At 41.6% G+C, this 20086-nt stretch overlaps 2 protein-coding genes across 2 annotated transcripts; both read left to right on the top strand.

Moving 5' to 3' along the window:
• Positions 1-2340: 2340 nt before the first annotated feature.
• Positions 2341-7593, top strand: LOC135705262 (uncharacterized). The gene has a single exon (XM_065226883.1). It carries the CDS (start codon positions 2341-2343, stop codon positions 7591-7593), a length of 5253 nt encoding a protein of 1750 aa, XP_065082955.1.
• A 1934-nt stretch (positions 7594-9527) lies between these two features.
• On the top strand, positions 9528-16430 carry LOC135705261 (zinc finger protein 729-like; the record flags this gene model as incomplete). The annotated part of the gene is made up of 8 exons (XM_065226882.1): positions 9528-9606; positions 10102-10314; positions 10372-10494; positions 10552-10849; positions 10920-11158; positions 11221-11751; positions 11820-12317; positions 16236-16430. Coding segments are annotated over exons 2-8 (2037 nt in total), but the record flags the coding sequence as incomplete, so codon positions are not given.
• Positions 16431-20086: the final 3656 nt, after the last annotated feature.

Raw genomic sequence — 20086 nt, 5'->3', positions numbered from 1 at the left:
TAGAATCACGCTCCTTCCTTGAGAGTCTTTCTGATATTCCTTAGTACTTCTCTTTATAACAATCCCAAAATTCTCTGCAGAATACTAAATATTACTAAATGCTCTTAGCATTTTTAATTTATTCTTCAAACAATTCGCTTAAGCTTGTCATTATATTCTATCTATAATTTCCAAAAATTCCAATTTGCAATTGAACTGTAAACTGTCTTGAAATTTTACCAAAGTTTGTTGTGGAGTTATCCCCTGAATTATTCTGATAAGGGCCCATGCATTAATTATGTCACGCTAAATCGAGCAAAAAATTACCCCCTCCCCCCCATCGTGACATCTTTCCTATACCTAATGCATTGCTTGTCACAAAATCTTAGACCCCCTCTCCCTTAGAGTGTGATACACCCCCTTATTCTGCGAGTCACGTGACTCTCTCTCACCGGTGAGGTGACAATTGTCACCTCGTATGAGGTGACTCTCCATGCAAATCAAACACGGAACCAAATTTTCTTCATTTAAGTTAAAAATATATATGTTTATTAAATAAAAATATGAATAGTTCAAAGTAAATTAAAAACATGTTTTCAACAAAAATATGTATGTTTAAATTAAATTCAAAAGCATGTTTATTTCAACAATACATAATCTGGGTAATCAATTTTTAGCGTGTCATTTTTTCCTTCTTGTTTACATTCGGCAAACTTAACCGAAAACGGCCTGCAAGCGGCGAAACCAAAGTAGAGGGTCCGGAAACCAACGCAAGCAAGTGCTCCAAGCTCGACAAAACCGGTGGAACATCACAATATTAACGTCAATCCGTCGTTTCTGATGCTGATCCCCATATCATCCTCACCCCCCACCCGACGTCGAAAGAAAAGCAGATCATCCCCGAACACTAAACTTAGAAAGAGGCCGGTATGCGGACCAGCGTCAGAAACGAAAAATGACGCTAATATCACAAAGTTTCACCGGTTTTACTGAACTGGGTCTGATCGGACACCCACCCCGACGGCCCCCCGGATCCAAACATCCACAGACTTTCCATAATAGCAGAAATTTCTATTTATTTGCTATCAATTTTATTTTGATTTATTCAGCATTCAAATGCCAAATAATTTCAAAATATGTTTGTTTATTTTAAACATGAAAAGCATGTTTAAAATAAACATATTAATTTTTGATCGCATATAGTTTTCAAATAAATCAAAAATATTCACGTTTATTTTCAACACGAATATTTTTAAAATAAACGTAACATTATTTTTGTTTTAAACATTATTATCAATGAATTCAAACATAGAATACGTTTGAAATCAACCTAGTTTATGTTTGTGGCCAGAACAAACTGAGTTTACGTTTAAATTTACCTCAAATATTTTTGTTTCGACGGTAAATTTTTCTGCGTGAATGGAGAGTCACCGCACACGAGGTGACTATTGTCACCTCACCGGTGAGAGAGAGAGTCACGTGACTCGCAGAGTAGGGGGGAAATGCATCAACCCTAACTAGGGGAAAAAGGCTCTAATGTTGGCCTATGGATCTAAAATTGGGCGTTTACTTTGATTTTTGGTTTACTAATACAACCATATTTCACGATCTGCTTCACCTCTCTCTGTACCCATTCGTGTAGAGTAGAAATACTCAGAGGGAGAGATAGGCGGAGAAAACAGAATACAATTCGGCAGCAGGGATTTGTTCCTAAATTATTGTTCGATGATTTGCGCATCCCTACTGCGCTCCCCAACCGCAAGACTTTGGCACACCCTGTGCGATAACAATTCAATTACAACACACAGTCCTTTTCTGTTCTTTTGTTTGACCGAATAAAGTTAGTTGTGCTCCATAGTCATGAGAATCGAGACGCTTTTTATTAGATTGACTATTGATTGTTCGTAGAAACCGAACCCCCAAAATTTACAGTCCACTCGATACCGTTAACAAAGTGGTCCTTCGAGCCGGATCCTCAGAAACCGGTGGATTTCGACGCGGTTTACGTGAATAAAGTACGTGAATTTCGATCCGAGCATCGGTTTTGTACTGCGGTCGAACCGGTGTTAGTGACGCGCTAGCAGCTTGGCTCAAAGCGGTCGCTACATGTGAAAAGTGAAAGAAGAATTCCTATCTGATCCGTTCCGAAACGTTTCCGACGCTAAGGCGTTTTCAAGTGCATTAGTGCCCTTTTCTAAAAATTCGTACAGCTAAAGCGGGATTTTTTTGCAAATGGCGGTTTAGTTGTGTGCGCGAGTGAAAAAGAAGATGCCACCAAAGACACCGAGAACGCCTGTACAGCCAGCTACACCTGTTGCTGAACAAAAAGTGGAGAAGAAAAAGAAAGAAGAAAATAAAAGGATGGAAGAGCAGCTCAAGGGGCTAGTCAATCAGAGAGTGGCAGTTCATGGCAAACTGGCCCGTGTTAACACTGCTTTGCAGTACAGTGCGGATCAACCGAATCCGAACATTAGAAACATTCATTTTCTTCAGTTCCACAAAAAGACTGTAGAGAACTGTTATAACGAGTGCAATAGTATTCAGAATCAGATTTATGTACTACCACTCTCTGAAGACCGCCAAGAAGAAGAAACCGAGAGCTACATCGAATTCGAGTCGCTATACAACGACGTTTCCGTTCAATTGTGTATGTTGATCGAGGCGGTGACGAAAACAGAAACTGATCTGATTCTCCCGGTCGGACATCCGAATCCAGTTCCACCGTTTCCAATCCATCCGTATCTCCCACCGCTACAAGTGCCCTTGCCGACATTCGACGGCTCTTACGAAAAGTGGTATTCGTTCAAGTCTTTGTTTACCACCGTGATGAACCGCTACCAGCAGGAGGAACCAGCATTGAAACTGTTCCATCTGCGAAACAGTCTTGTCGGGCAAGCAGCTGGCATCATCGACGAAGATTTGATAAATAATAATGATTATGATGCCGCATGGATGTTGCTTACACAGCGGTACGAAGATAAACGTGTCGTTGTTGACAAACACGTTGAAAATCTATTCAACCTGCCGAAGGTTAGCCAGGAGAACGCAGCGAACATGAGGAAATTGATCGACAGCAGCACCAAGAACGTGGAGGGCTTGCGGCATCAGAACTTACCGGTGGATGGACTCGGAGAACAGATGCTGGTGAATCTTATCGCAGCGAAGATGGATAAAAGGCTCCGGGTGGCCTGGGAAGCCCGTCAGAAGAAGAATGTGCTATCGACGTACGCTGCAACGATAGACTTTCTGCAAGAGCAGTGTCGAATTTACGAAAAGCTCGACGCGAGTATGAAGCCGTTGACGGAGAGTGCTAAACCGAAAGCGATGGCTAGGAGCCATACGCTAGTGACAAGTGATATGAAGAATGACAAGTTTGAATACAAATGTCCAGTGTGTAAGGCAAGCCATGAACTTTGGAAGTGCGAGGCCTACAAAAACAAAAGTGTCAGTGAGAAATACGAAGTGCTAAAAAGGTGCGGCGCCTGCTTCAACTGCTTAGGGAGAGGCCACCGAACCAGTGCATGTGCATCGTCACGTTCTTGTCGGGAATGTGGCAAGAAACATCACACTACGCTCCACGTTGAAGACGCATTTAAAAACGTGAACAGCTCCACTTCCTCAAATACGACTGATTCTTCCACGCCAGTCGTAAAACCAGCTGGAAACCTGATGACCAGCACTACAGCAGGAACGTCAACAACCCTGTGTGCTGAGAATTCCGAGAAGCAGACCCTGCTTTCTACTGCCGTTGTTTTGGTCAACGGCTTGTGCAGCACTCCATATCCATGTCGTGTGCTTCTGGATTCCGCTTCGCAAATGAATTTTGTGACAGAACGATTTGCGAACCTACTCTCACTGAAAATGGTACCTGCTAACTTCACGGTTAGCGGTCTGAACGGCAAGAAAACTAGGATTTGCCGTATGCTGCGCACCACGATTAGGTCTTGTCACGCTGACTTCACTACTGACCTAGATCTACTGGTTACCCCACGAATCACTGGTGATCTGCCGGTGAAATCATTCGATGTTTCGGAGTGGCCCATCTCGAGCGAGCAGGTGCTGGCCGATCCGACGTTCAACAATCGAGGACGTGTCGATATGTTAATCGGCGCTGAATACTTCTGGAACCTGATGGAGGATGGCCAAATCGAACTTGGTTCGAATCTTCCAATACTACGAAACACGAAGCTGGGATGGATTGCTGGAGGAATAATCGCGAGCGATGCACCTGTCGTTGCGCGCACTTTCTGTCAAACAACTGACGACGACCCGATCATCGATCTGCTGAAGAGCTTCTACAGGGTGGAGGCTTGTGATGAAATTCGCCCATCCGCTACAGCGGATGAAGAGAAGTGTGTCGAACATTTCCGTCGCACACACCTACGAAATGAGGAAGGGCGGTACATTGTGCGTCACCCCTTTAACGAACGCAAGCACGAACTAGGAGATTCACGTGAAATGGAGCTGAAACGCTTTCTGCACCTGGAGCGGAAGCTAGACAAGCAACCAGAATTAAAGGAGCAGTACTCGCTGTTCATCCGAGAGTACGAACAACTCGGGCACATGCGAGAGATTCAGGAGACAACGGAGGAACCAGGATCGGTGTACTATTTGCCACACCACTGTGTGCTGAGACCCACCAGTACGACGACCAAATTAAGAGTTGTATTTGATGGGTCGGCTAGAACGTCCTCGGGTGTATCGATCAACGATATACTGATGACTGGACCAAGTGTTCAGAGTGATCTCATCGCGATTTTGCTTCGTTTCCGAGGATTCCAGTTCGTCTTTACGCTGGACATTCCAAAAATGTTTCGTCAAGTTGGCGTACATTGGTTAGATACAAGGTACCTACGCATTTTTTGGAGGTACAACAAAGATGACATCCTGACCGTCCGAGAGCTGCAGACGGTTACGTATGGCCTGGCATCATCACCGTTCCAAGCAACGATGGCGCTCAAGCAAACTGCAGTTGATCACAAGGAGGAATTTCCGGAAGCCGCAAATATCGTCGAAAAAGGGACGTACATGGACGACATCCTAACAGGTGCCGATACGCTAGCTGAAGCATGCAAGCTCCAACGAGAAGTGACGGATCTGCTGGCGAAGGGATGCTTTGGCGCTCATAAGTGGTGTGCCAACCACCCCGATATTGTGAAAGGTGTTTCTGAAGAGCTACGAGGAAACTCGTTCGTAGTATCTGACGAAAATTCGAAGTCGATCGTGAAGACTCTTGGCATGACCTGGGATCCGGTCGACGATTGGTTTTCTGTATCGGTTCCGGAATACGACGTTTTGGATGAAGTGACTCGTCGCAAGCTTCTAAGCCAGCTGGCCAAGATTTTCGATCCGCTGGGCTTCTTCGGCCCCGTGATTACAACTGCAAAGCTGATTCTGCGAGAGGTTGGCGAAATGCAGATTGATTGGGACGAGCCAGTCCCTTCTGAAGTGAGATCCAAGTGGCTAAATTTTCGCACAGAAATAGCCGTCCTTAACAAGGTGCGAATGCCAAGGTGGATTTCCTGGAATGGTGCGTTCAAGTTTGAGCTGCATGGATTTGCGGACGCCTCCGACGTGGCGTACGGAGCGTGCCTCTATACACGAGCAGTTTTTCCAGACGGATCCGCTCAGATGAAACTGGTTTGCAGTAAATCCCGCATTCTACCGATGAAGAGGGCGAAAACTAAGGCTGTCACGACTCCTCGTGCTGAACTGTTGGCGGCCTTGTTACTCGCCAAGCTGACTGTGAAGTTGCAGGACGCTACGGAATTAGACTTCGCGTCGACGAATCTGTGGAGTGATTCAAAAATAGTGTTAGCGTGGATCAGCAAACCACCGAACGTCTTACATACCTACGTTTCGAATCGTGTAAGTGAAATACAAAAACTTACCCCGAATTGCAGCTGGAAATATATTCCTACGGACGAGAATCCGGCCGACCTTATATCCCGAGGAGAGCGACCGAAAAAAATACTCGAGTCTAAGATGTGGTGGACTGGCCCACCCACATTCAACGGTTCTGTTGTAGAGATGACAGATGTAGTAGCTATTCCGGATGAAGAGTTACCGGAAATGCGTGCTGGCGTAGTACTGGCTGTGACTGCTCTCACCAAAAGAATGCCAATGTTTGACAAGATTAGCGATTTCACGAAGGTTGTGCGTAGCACAGCCTACCTGGTACGCTTTGCGATGTTCATCATATCCAGGAAGAAGGAGTTGTTAAAGGGCCCGCTCACTGCTGAAGAAATAAAGCGGGCAACAATAGTGATTGTACGGTTGGTTCAACACGAAACGTTTCAACCAGAGATTCTCGCCCTGATGAGCGGCACGGACGCAAAGCATCGACTCAACGGATTGAAAGCGTTTTTGGACCCGGAAGACGGCGTGTTACGAGTCGGAGGTCGAATCAAGCGAGCGTTCATACCATACGATAGTCGACACCAGATGTTGCTGCCAGCAAAGCACCCGATCACGGAAGCACTCGTCCGACACCTACATCTAGAGAACCTTCACATCGGGCAGAAAGGTCTACTTGCCATCGTACGACAACGATTCTGGCCATTGAACGTGAAAAATACAATTCGCAAGGTGATTCGAAATTGTATGGTGTGCTTTCGAGCAAATCCGTTGAAGACAACTCAGATGATGGGTGACTTGCCATCATATCGTATCCGACCTGCTCCAGCCTTTTCGGACACTGGTGTGGACTACGCTGGGCCTTTTTGGCTTAAGTCATCGTCTACTGCTCGTAAGCCCTATATTACCAAGGCCTACGTGAGTCTCTTTGTGTGTATGCAAACCCGTGCCATACATCTGGAATTAGTCTCCGACTTGACGACGGCCGCGTTTCTTGCTGCTTTGAGACGATTCCACAGCCGACGTGGGTATCCGAAAACAATGCGCTCTGACAATGCAACAAACTTTGTCGGAGCCAAGACCGAGTTGCATGAGCTGTGGCTACTGTTCCAGAACCAATGTTCTACAGGAAAGATCGTGAGGTACTGTACCAACAAGGGAATCGAATGGTCCTTTATCCCACCGCGAAGTCCACACTTCGGTGGCATTTGGGAAGCTGGCGTTAAACAAGTGAAACATCATCTCAAGCGTATTGTCGGAGACCGGAAATTGACTTTCGAGGAGCTGTATACTACGCTGACTCAAATCGAAGCTGTATTAAACTCTCGACCCCTGGCGCCTAGCTCGGATGACCCAAACGACTACACAGCTATAACACCTGCTCACTTCTTGGTAGGCCGCGAGATGCAAGCCATTGCTGAACCGTCGTACTTGCATTTGAAGGAGAACACTTTATCAAGGTGGCAGCTCGTGCAGACCATGCTGCAGCACTTCTGGAAACGATGGACAGCGGAATACCTGCCGGAACTCCAGACTCGATCCAAGTGGCTGAAAACGAACGAAATCAAAGAGGGTTCGCTAGTATTGCTTGTGGACCAGAACGCACCGCCGCTGCAGTGGCCACTAGGAAGGATTTCAGCCGTGCACCCCGGACAGGATAGCGTGACACGTGTCGTTACGGTGAAAACAGCAAATGGAGGAGAGTTCAAGCGTGCTGTGACGGAGGTCTGTTTGCTGCCATTTGTCCATGAGACTTGAAATCGGCATTTCAACGCCGGGGAGCATGTTCGATGATTTGCGCATCCCTACTGCGCTCCCCAACCGCAAGACTTTGGCACACCCTGTGCGATAACAATTCAATTACAACACACAGTCCTTTTCTGTTCTTTTGTTTGACCGAATAAAGTTAGTTGTGCTCCATAGTCATGAGAATCGAGACGCTTTTTATTAGATTGACTATTGATTGTTCGTAGAAACCGAACCCCCAAAATTTACAGTCCACTCGATACCGTTAACAATTATCTTGCAACCCTTGCTAGAAGCTAGCATTTCAAATGACTTTTCAAGAGCCACATATAAAAAGGGCATACAAGCTTTTTGTAAACAAACATTTGTAGGCCCTTTTCTCGCCAACCGAGGATCGCTCACGCAAACTAACAACATCATCGGGAAGGGGAAACCTTCCCCTATCCGGCGATGTTGATGGTTTGCGTTGGTGTCATATGGGTGGTGAGAAAAGGGCATAAGAATGTTTGTTTACAAAAAGCTTGTATGCCCTTTTCACATTTTGTTCTTGTTTTATTTTTGATTCCATTTACGTGCAAAAGAATAATTTAACAGGCCTGTGACTTGGAGACATACTTCAAGTCCCCGCGTACATCGTACGGGCTAGGCAAAAATGTGCGTCATCTTGAAAACTGTCGCTTTAATGGCCCTTCGCTCATTTTCAACTTCTATTCAATTTTCATACTGCCGTACTCTAACGGAACTATCCACCTACATTCTTCTAAAGATCATTCTCTAGCTAATAAATCATCACACTAAAGCTTCATGTTAGCATTTCCAACCAACTCTGAAAATCGTTAACTTCGCGTATGAAGTAACATAAAAAACACTTTGAATATTTTCATAACTTATATTGTGTATATTACTTTAAATTTTGTCTGACATGTCACTGTTGTCATCAAATAAAATAAAATGCTGAAATACATTTATTTGAAAAATTTATATTAAACACAGAAAAAAAAGTTGTTGAATATTACATACAAACTGCTGCAACCAGGTCAATCCATCGGTTGTGTAATATAACGTTGTACGATGTACATCGATTTTGCGAACAAAATTACATCCAATGGTGTAATATTGTATCTGCTTTTTGCTATTAAATCATTATTTCATGCATCAGCTTGAATTACATTGATCGATATTACATTTTTTTTGCTGTGCACAGAGGTGCTTCCATCGCTAAAAATTCGGTTCGCCAGCTAAGCGAAAAAGTGGATCATATTCCCGCATAAACAATAACCATAAGAAGCGCCTAACCACCAATTCGGAATATCATCCCAACTTTATGTTGTATGGTCGTACCATCTATGATATAGTTAGTGTATGGTAACGGTTTATTAGGGTTGTTAATATAATATATTTGCTGGCATGGTACAAGCATAGAGGTAACTCTAAGACCACTGGGTCCCGAAGAAAATCATTATTATTTTTGGCTCACTCAGTACCAGAACAACGGTCCCAAGCAGTCCCAAGCTATTTCACTCACCTCTGCATGTTCTGCATGAATCCACACACCCCTGATGTTATCTGTCAAACTTTCATAGCGAATCAAAACAAACATAGTGTAGTAATAGAATTTCAACTAGAATAGGATACGTTAATCGTTTGCTTGGGACCAATAGGCTACTAAAGTGGTGAGCCAATTTAAAATCGTTAGTTTCGTATTGATTGTTGGTACAAGTGAACACTTTGGAATTGTACGTGCTACCATACAATTTTTATGAGTGTATTAAATTTGCTTTACCGTTATGGTAAAACACTATCGGTCGGTGAGTTATTTTCTGTTACCGTATAGAAAGTGTTTGCATGCTGAATGTAAACAGTAATCATATTTTTGTTTTTAAATTTTATTGTTTTGGTTTGATTATCAGGCAGGCAGATTTTTCTTATAGAAAGAATATTGTAATAATTATTGTGCTTTATTTAGTCTATAATACATTTGGAATCTGCTTTGATAACTACAGAAAATAAAAGTACTTCAACACGGTAAGTTTAATGCTCCTTGAAGGCTGAGTTGGTAGGCTATTGTTCTGCTACTAGCGGCAGCCTATTTCGCATTTCCATCGACGAGAATACGAATTCCTTTCTGAAATGGAATGCCTTGGCATTTTACGAAGATCAATCTCGATTCATTTGTCCCCTTTGTAGATGTTGTTCATACATCCCAAGAAGCGCTGCCGATGAAACAGCTGCGTTCGTGGTAGTTACCCAACAACTGTGTCAAATTTGAACAAATTTGATTACGATCTGGGTTTACGATAGAAATTTAAAATTTATATGGGAAACGAAATGAAACGATTCAGTTATATGTCAAAAATTCAAAAATTGCTCAAAACCAAAATTAATATTGGAAAAACTATGAAATACAATTTTGTGGAAGATCGATTCGACTTATTATTTAAGTTATTATGTATATTTATTAGGTTAGCTACTGTAATTATTGCATTCAAATTATTCGTGTTCAATTTCCGTACTTTTAAGATTATTCTTCAAGCAATTCTTGCTTTAAACGGGACAAATACAGTGTATCAAATCTGCCAAATGTCTAAGCCAAGTTGCCTTGAGGAGCACCAGGGGGGCGAGTTGGAACTGCATCGAGAGATATGCGTGGTACGGTTGATGTTCCGGTGCGACATATGCTACGATGATTACGTGAGCAAGGAAGGCATTTGGAATCATCTGGACCTGCATGAGGTAAGACGAAATCAATGTTATAGTCGATCCATTCCCCTATGTTGTTTTCATCAAAAGATTGCAGATGAAAGTAAGGAGTTGCACTATCAGGAAATAAAAGCTAAGGACAAATTGTATCAATGCGCACTCTGCAATGACCAACGTGCTTATTTGGAGAATCTCTACTGGAAGCACGTGCAAGTGAGTGATGGGTTTAAATATTATTGATATAAGACAAATAATTGATTCCCATTAAAGGACGTTCACGATGGCTTCTTCCTGCGGTGTCCTGAGTGTGGAGAAAGCTTCCGATCCGAAAAGCTCAAGCATGATCATGCCATCAGTCATTGTAAGACCAGGGATCAAACGGTAACATCGGACTGGAGCGACCTAGAAGCGGATCGCATAACATTTAAACCACGAACTCATCAAGATAATGACGAAGAACATCAAAAACGAGCCCAAACTAATGATATCAAAATGGAAAGAAAAGTAAAGGCATCAACGCTACTGTCACACGAAGGAAAATCATCGATAAATCCATCCACTAAAGTTGGTAAGTTTGTTACACTGAACAGAGTTTGCTTCGTAAATTAATTAAAAAAAAAACATTTATTTTCTCTTAGATCCTCAATCAAGTGAACAAGCATTTGCCGACTTAGACTGCAATGATGCTACGGATAGTCACATAATCAACAAGGAGTGTAAGGTGATTCCTGTTGCTACTTCAAACGATAATTCTGAAGTACAAGTCCGGTCAGAGAACATTTCGCAAACATTTGCTGAACATCCGCCAAACCAGCCATATTTGTGCGACATTTGTGGAAGTACTTTGACCAGTTATTCCCAGGCCAAATATCATAAAGTTCGTTGATTGAAATTGACCTTCTAATTTTCTCTTGGTAATATTGTTTTTTTTTATTATAGCTGAAAAAGCACACGGATGGAAAGCTCCAATGTCCTCATTGTTTTAGGATGTTTCACCTGAAAAATAAGTTTAAATTACATAAGTTAGCTTGCGCAGGAAGGAAAAATGCATGTGAATTGTGTGGTCGAAAGTTCAAAAACCCAATCGGTGTCAAACGGCACAAGCTACGATCCCATCATGGTAAGAGACCTTTAAAAAATGATAATATCGAAGGCAATGAGGAGCAAAAGCAAAACAGTGCCGTGAAGATGGATTCTGATGAATCATCAGCGAATTGCAGTGTAGATAATTCAGCTTCGACACCAGTGAAGAGTTCCGTTATACACGATTCATTGAAAGCAGTACCGCAGATCTTGCAGCCACAGGACAATCCATCGAGCGGATTATCCAATATTAAGTGCTCTTACTGTACGAAGGAATTTGCTAATGGACTCTTCCTACGTCGTCACATCGAACATTGCCATGTACCATGCGTATGTAACATTTGTGGTATTACTTTCGAAAGTTTTGTGAAAGCGCAGTATCATAAGGTTTGTTGATTGATATTTGCCTATCTGTTTTATATATTTATATTTAATGCCTTTTCCGTACAATACAGATTAAGTTGCACAAGGAACCGAAGCATAGATGTCCGCACTGCCCAAAAACATTCGAAAAGTCTATACGATATTCGCTGCATTTAGCCATTTGCAAGGAAAGGGAGTTTTCGTGTGATTTATGTAATCAAAAGTTCAAAACTTTAAAATATGTTAAAAAGCATAAACGTTTGTATCATCAAGATAAGAATGCGGTAAAGAAAGTGTCTAAGAAAACGACAAAGAAAGCATCAAAGAAAGCGTCTGAGAAAGCGGTCAACAAAACTAAAAATTGCCGTACAAATGGCAGTGAGAAACGAAAACGAAAGCAACCCAAGAGAGATGCAGCCGAAAAATCCCAAAACTCAAAACTAGCTGTCATAACTGATTGCCCGATTTGTGGGAAAACTTTCAGCAGTCAGCACGTAGTATCCCGACACGTTAAAGCAACTCATCAGATGACTATTTGCATCATTTGCCGAACGACGTTCTCCAGTGCAGATGAGCTGATGGACCATAAGGTTTGTATGGTGGTCTCAGTTGGAAAGTTTTTGCTTTTCGAAGCAGTATCTGAGTATTTTTTGTTTGTTTCGCAAGTCAAACTTTTAGTTTCTTAAAAAAAATTGTTTGTCTAAATTTGTACGAATCATTGAATTACTTCGAAGACAACATATCAATGAATGATGTCTTCGAATTCTTTGAAATTTTCCCAAGTGTTTTTATAGAGCTCTGGATATTTGTTGAATTGGGTTCTTTAATTTTGAAAACCATATTGATTTAATCCTTTAAATTTGTCGAACTACTTACTACATTGGTCAGCCGAAAAGGACTTTGGAAACAAGGTTTAAGGAACACATCGCAGAGGTAAAAAGGCTAACAAAGAGATGGATAAAGGACTTCATTATGAATTTAAATCCAAGGTTGCAGAACATATCGTTACAAAGGGGCACAATTTGACAAAGGATAACATTAATATCCTGCGGAGTGTATCTTCACCTTGGAAACTAGATGTAGCTGAAAGTTTAGAAATATTTAAACATAATCCACCAACATTGCTTTTTTTTTTTGTCTTTATTATAGAGACTTTTAGCCTTAGGCTGGTTCGTCTCTTTATTTAACAGAAGAGGCATCGAAGGAGACCCCCTTGGCAAAGCATAAACATAAGTTTTCATAAAAATAATTTTGTAAAGTTCCATAAATTGAAATGTCCGGTTTAGTTGCGTTGTTCATCACGTCAGTAAAGTTGTTAATCAAGAAACCTTAATCGTAGTCCTGTAGTGGCGCACTTTGTTGTTGTTTAGAAGTTCCCGTGGTTGATGTCAGCTAAATTCGTTCGTACAGTTTTGTGTCTTTAAGGAAACAGAGCAAAGCTGTTTCTGTTGAAGGGTCGTTAGCAAGAATATCTCTTATACCAGTTTCTAGTCCGTATATTCTTCTTGAATCTTGATACTGAGGGCAAACAGCAATAATGTGTTCGACAGACTGCCGAATCCCACAAAAATCGCATAAGCTTTGATCGTATCGTCCCGACTGGAAGTGACTAATCTTTTCTATTATTTTGGTCATTCCATTTGGTAGTCTCACCTTTGACCTTACGAAGAAAAAGGTCTCTCTCTTGTTGCCATGCTACTGCCCAAGCTACCGAAATTATGTTTTTAACCCAGGTTTTGGCATCTTGAAAGGGTACCTGTGTGGTGAGTAGCTGCGAATCTCGACCTAAGGCCGCAAGCTTATCTGCGCTTTCATTGCCCGGGATGCCGCAGTGTCCGGGAATAAAAACAAAAAGAGTGTTAGGTTTCACTGCCGCCCGGATCATTTGTACCCATGGGTGACGTATACGGTCCGTTTCAAGGGCTTTAAGGACACTCGCGGAGTCTGATAATATGGCAGTATAAGTTGCCTTTGCATTGGTCGCTGCTTGATGAATAGCTATGGCCTCAGCCGAGAAGACTGAGCACATGTTTGGTAGCCGCTGGTGTATCACAAGATCTCTTCCTGACACACCAACACCTACTCTGCCATTGGCCTTGGAACCATCGGTGTATATTAAATCATATCCAGCTAACGTCGTCGCTTTCATACGATTGAAAGTACTTATAACTCCAGCCTTACTTTCTCCGACTTTATAAGAACATTGAAAAGACCAGTTGACCTTCGGTTTGGAAGAGTCCCATCCTTGGCCTCCGATCCGGTCTAATTCAGCTACCGGTGGGAGTTCCTGATGAGCCAGTTTCTGAAGGAGTTTGTTAGCCTCCCTTAGGAGGAACACTCCCTTCTCATCTCCGTATGTCTTTTCCATGAAGCTCAAAGCTCTCGAGCAGGTGGTTATGGCCATGATGTAATGGAAAGGTAACACTCCAGCTTCGACACACGCTGACGACGCCGGCGTGGATGGTAGCAAACCAGAGACTATTCTTATGCAGCGATTGTAGGTTGGTCCTAGTTTCTGCATCATCTCGTCTGAAGATCGGCAGGTGAGCTCTATACCGTATAACAGTCTGCTGGTTACGATGGCCGTGGAAACTCGGAGTGCAGTATCGCGGTTATTGTGATTCCGAAGGTTCGTTATCAAGCGTAATAGGCGTATTCTTGATTGACAATCTTCTCGGACCGTGTTAAAATGTTTTTGAAAGTTGAGGTGGCGGTCTAGATAGACGCCGAGAATGCGACAGCAGGTCTTATATGGCACTGTGTTGCCTTCGATTTTGATAGGGTTTGACTCCGCCCGGTGTCGGCTGTTACAGATGTGTGTAAAGTTACTCTTGCTCGGTGACAACTCAAAACCTACCGATTTGGCCCATCTGTTAACGGCATTGACAGCTGTTTGAAGCTTTCTCCGAAGTGAAACTGGTCTATGCCCGACAACAACGAGGACGATGTCGTCAGCATAAGCAAAGATGTATATATTTTTGGGAAGGTCCCCAAAGACTCTGTTCATAGACACTAGGAACAGTGTTACTGCGTGAACAGAGCCCTGGGGGACTCCAGTCTCTTCCCTTGCGATGTTAGACCTATGATTCCCGATGCCGACTTGGAAGGTTCTGTTCTTGAGGAAATTCTGGACAAAGTGGAGTATGTGGCCGGATAGGTCCCATTCAGATAATTGTTTTAAGACGAAGGGTGTCCATGTCCTGTTATAAGCTTTAGACAAGTCCAAAGCTGCTATGTCTACGTGCTGTTGGGCTTGTAGGGCGTCATCTAGAACTTTACCGAGGGAAGCAAAGTAGGTTCCCGTTCCGTAACCTTTACGGAAGGCATGTTGTCGGCAATCCAACAGATTGTTGTCTTGAAGGAAGTCAGTAAGTCTGCGGTTGACCATACGTTCCAGAACTTTACAAGTGCAATTTGTCAATGAGATAGGCCGGTAGTCCTTTGGATCAGTCGAGGATGATCCATTCTTTGGTATGGGAACTACCAAGCTGTGTCTCCATTGCTTTGGGAAAACATCCTGGGTCCAGTTCTGGTTCAGAAGTGAAAGAAGGATCTGCTTGCCCCTGTGTGGTAGGTGTTTCAGCAATGGGTAACTTATTTCATCAAGGCCAGCAGATTTACCATTACTGTTCGCAAGGGCAAAGCTTAACTCCAACATGGAGAAAGGTTGGTTGATCGGTAGAGAGGAGACGTCTTGTGGAATGGGAACTCTATCTAATGACGTTAAGGAGGCAGCATTGCTTCTGATGAAAAGGCCAACATTGCTTAATAGAAATCAAGGAAACGGATACTTTGGACTTCTTTGCATTACTTTGAAGTCTCTAAAAACACAGACGCGATTCGTTTGTGTGTTGTTTGAATAATCATTATTTATTTCAGTTCAGTATCATAAGTAAGTTCCTTAATTCTAGTAGTTTTTCCTAGGTGGTGGGAGAATCTCGAAACAACCATTTACCAATTAACCAATCAAAGGAAAGCAAAAGATAAAGATAAATACCAATACGTGTACGCGACCGCGTCACTGGTATGTTCAAGCTATGCGCTATTGGAATAGGTCAGGAGTAAAAGGAAAGAATATAAGTGCATAGCGCATTGGGTGATTTCTTTGAAATTCGATGCCATGAGACCGTTCGTCGTTTGGTACAACATGGGTAATAATTATGAGTCGACACTTCGGTGTCTGGGAACACAAGTGCATTGGACTGTTCGCAACACTTGATGAAATTTTGAATTTCGGCTCCATTTTGATTGAAGGCGATAACATTAAAGAACCCAATTTGGTGCACTGGAACTAATTTAAATAAGTGCGATTACATTAGCACTAATCACCATCTTAGTGCCCATGGTGGGACTTTGTATGGGAGCGAGCTGTCAACTAATAAATTTAGTATCAACATAATTTGTTTTAAAAATCGAGATAAGAGTCTTGCTATCTGTTCCGACCTTTCATTGAACAAAGCTGAGCAAACGAGAAAATGATTGCATTGATTCTGTTTTGTTTCTTTCAGCGCACTTGTCCTAAGAACCCACCAGAGCTCTCCGATTCTCAATTCGGTACAAGGAGAATGTCACCTAATGTGCCACTAGGTGATAATATTGAAATAAAAATGGAAATCCAAGTAGAGGACACAATGCTGCAGGAACAAGAATACCAAGTTCCTAAAGATGACCAAGGGAAATCATCCATCACAACTTTGACCAAGGTTTGTATATTTTTGCTTTATTTTAATCACCTGTTTTTTATTATTTAATTAATGTAGTTAACGGTTACAAGGAAGGGAGATATTTGATTAATGTCAAAATCTGATTAAAAGTTTCCGTGCATACATTGCAGAAACAAAATTAAAAAACTGCTTGAAAATTGAAATCTGTGTTTCATTTGGTGAATTTTCACTTAAATTTCAAATACATCTGCTATTCTACCTGACTTATTTCAACTATGATTCCTTGTCTGTCATAAATAAATCTTCTAGAATAGCAGGGTTATTTGACACTTGAAACATAAATTAAAATTTTCGAAAATCATTCACTTGTTGATCGATCGATTTTCGAATCTGGTTGACTAGCAAAATTATTTGAAAAATATCAAACCGTCAAATTTAACACAGCCTAATACCCCGTTCACACTACAACCCCCCTATATTCTTTGGTGCAAACAATGTAAATATTTACCTTTTTTGGCAAAACCCACGTAATCATGACGTTGATGATCGCAGTAGGCCGCGCTTGAAAGCTGACGTGTTTTTCTTTTGCTGCGTATTTTTCGTCAGCGAATTAAACTTTTTTTGACTTGAATTTGTTGATTTGTGTGCTGAAATTTAGTTTCAAGTGTTCATAAAGTTATCATTTAGTGATATATCGTGTTTTTTCCTGTGTTGAGGCGTCCAGTTTTGAAGCCAAATTAGATTAAAAAAGAGAAGAATATAGCAAGTGAAAAATAGAAACAAGCAGTGACAAAAGAAAGAAGTAAGAAAAAAACGGTCCGTCTTGAGTGCTTCGGTTGACCTTGAATTTAACCTCCAAAATCTACGTCGCAGCTTTAGTTCAATTGTTTGGTGTCGGTTTAGTTGCCCGGTTCTCCGAGTTCGGATGCCACACTTTCGGCGCGTAGTTCTATTGAGAGATTCGTCACCGCGGACGAGTTTTAATCCGGTCCGATTGGTAAATTAGCCCGGGCAAGTGCTGATAATATGTCCGTCGCGATTTTTGATGGTGACTCGGTGGCAGACGTTGCCGCTTGGAAAAGTGTTCGGCTGCTGGTCTCTTGACAATGTCGGAGATTGCGACTAATCTGAAAAATGCCTCGCTCAAGACTTGACGGGGTGTAACTGATGGTCACTAGACTCGACAGACAGACATGGCAGTGCAAGAAAATTTGTGTTCGGAACTACGTAACCCATGGGTTGGGGGATCAAATTATCATGGTGAGACCAGTCCAAATACCTTTTACAATATAAAAAACCTAAACTAAATACGTGCCAGGATTCAAAAGAACATTTTGAAGCTGGAACTGTGTGTGTAATATTAATATCCAATTGATAGAGGTAATACATACATGCGGGGCTTATTGTAAGTGAAAGTAACCTCGGAATGGGCGTGACTCTCCAAACATTCTGAAATGGGTTGCTGGATCTGCAATAGAGCTATCACCGTCTAACTCCCGGACTAAAGCTGTCTACAATGACCATAAATGCGACATAGTAGAGAGAGTTCGAGCAGATTATATCGTAGTCGTTGCAGTGTTTTAAGACTGCCGCACAGTGGCACGAATATGAATAAAGACGGTCAAAAATATTTTCTACCCTTTTTCGACGTTTTAGAGACTGGCTGTCTTGGGAGAAGTTGCTCAAAATTATATCTCGCATCTTTTGAAATACACACCTGAATAATCTTTAAGCTAGTATTACACATCCAAATTCTAACTTTTTCCAGTTACGAGATAATGGTTCCATGTCTTGGACAAAGTTGCAGAGCAGTTGATTTTATGAACATTTGCTAAAGACACCAAATTTCTACATCATAACTCTGTAGAGCTATAATAGATTTTCTTTTAAGACTACCTTAATATTGGTTTTTTTAGTTAATTAGTGCTTTTTTCAAATTTTATCAATTTATTATGTTCTAAAAAATTGTTGGCATCATTAAAATATACAAATTTGCTGAATACACCAATGCTTTTCATTGACATCTATGTGATATACAGCCCATCAAGCGTTTTTGTGACGTCATATTCAACGGCTCGAAAAGAGGGTGGGCGGGCCCTGGCGGGGTTTAAAACTGGTTGTATTTTGAAGATTACCTTATAAAATAGTATTTCTGAAAATTTCAGCGTTGGTTACTGAGGGGTACCTAGTCAAATCTCGATTCGAAAATGTCAATATTATATACAGCCCATCGGACGGTTTTGTGACGCCATATTGAACGGCCCGAAAAGATGGGAGGCGGCCCCTGGCAGGGATTGAATATCGAAGATTACATTATAAAATAGTGCTCCTGAAAAGTTCAGCGTTGGGTATTGAGTTATGAATCACTGATTTTAACCTACACGTGTTTGAACTTGCAAATTATTTAAATTATTAAGCTTAATCTGGAGATGTATTTAAAGGGTTTGTTCTTAATTTGTTTGTTATTCAGTGTACCTACATTGATATGTACATTCATTGCAATATTGATACTCATATGTTGATAGTTGCAAATATTATAATGCAAGCTAATAATATTGGTATATTCCTTGCCCTTTATTATATACAATATGGACTAAAATATTCGCAATACCTATCGGTATAACTTTCAATAATACTAGATTAAATGATAAAATTCTGACTACGGTTCCAACTTTGGACCTACCCACCCCACCCTCTTTTCAGAACATAGAACGTGACTTCACAACAGATGTTTGAAATTCCCGCGTGCACATCGCTGAACGCTGCTGCAGATGACTTTTTTGTGCTTGACGTTTTGGCGATAGCAAAGAGCGATAGGGTTTATTTAATTATCTAGGTGTGATTTTTTCACGAACAACTTGTATCGAAGTTGTGGTTCAAAATGAATTCATTCAATCTTTGTCGGATGGAATTGTTCAAAGTGTGGGCGGAGAAGATTCACGGAAATATTATCGAAAATAGTCAGGTAAGGAGTAATTAAAACATATTTTTTTCAATATCGGCATACTCAAAATATCAAAGTTCAGAATATACAGTTGATGAACAAACCCATTGATTATATTTCAAGATAATGCATTTTTTATATAGTTGTAAATTTTATCATGAGTAAGTAGCACACTCGTAGCACACATTGGTTTATAACTTGTACTAAATATATATAAACGAGATTTGACTAGGTACCCCTCGGTACCCAACGCTCAAATTTTCAGGAGTACTATTTTATAAGGTGATCTTCCAAATAAAATCAGTTTTCGACTACATCAGGGCCCGCCAACCCTATTTTCGAGCCATTGAATATGACGTCACAAAAACGCATGATGGGGTACATATAACATTGACTATTTCGACTCGAGATTTGACTAGATGACCCTGGAAACCCAGCACTGAACTTTTCAGGAGTACTGTTTTATAATGTAATCTTCGAAATTCAATCGGTTTTAAACCCTGCCAGGGGCCGCCTCCCATCTTTTCGGGCCGTTCAATATGGCGTCACAAAACCGTCCGATGGGCTGTATATAATATTGACATTTTCGAATCGAGATTTGACTAGGTACCCCTCAGTACCCAACGCTGAAATTTTCAGAAGTACTATTTTATAAGGTAATCTTCAAAATACAACCAGTTTTAGACCCCGCCAGGGCCCGCCCACCCTCTTTTCGAGCCGTTGAATATGACGTCACAAAAACGCTTGATGG

The sequence above is a fragment of the Ochlerotatus camptorhynchus genome, unplaced genomic scaffold (genome assembly GCF_037179485.1).
Source record: "Ochlerotatus camptorhynchus isolate MF236.1 unplaced genomic scaffold, CSIRO-AGI_Acam_v1.1 ptg000265l, whole genome shotgun sequence".
NCBI classification, from domain to species: domain Eukaryota; kingdom Metazoa; phylum Arthropoda; class Insecta; order Diptera; family Culicidae; genus Ochlerotatus; species Ochlerotatus camptorhynchus.
This window is presented reverse-complemented; position numbering and strand designations above follow the sequence as displayed.

Excerpts from the sequence above, each read along its gene's own strand:
- LOC135705262 (XM_065226883.1), top strand. The coding sequence starts at position 2,341 with ATGGAAGAGCAGCTCAAGGGGCTAGTCAATCAGAGAGTGGCAGTTCAT.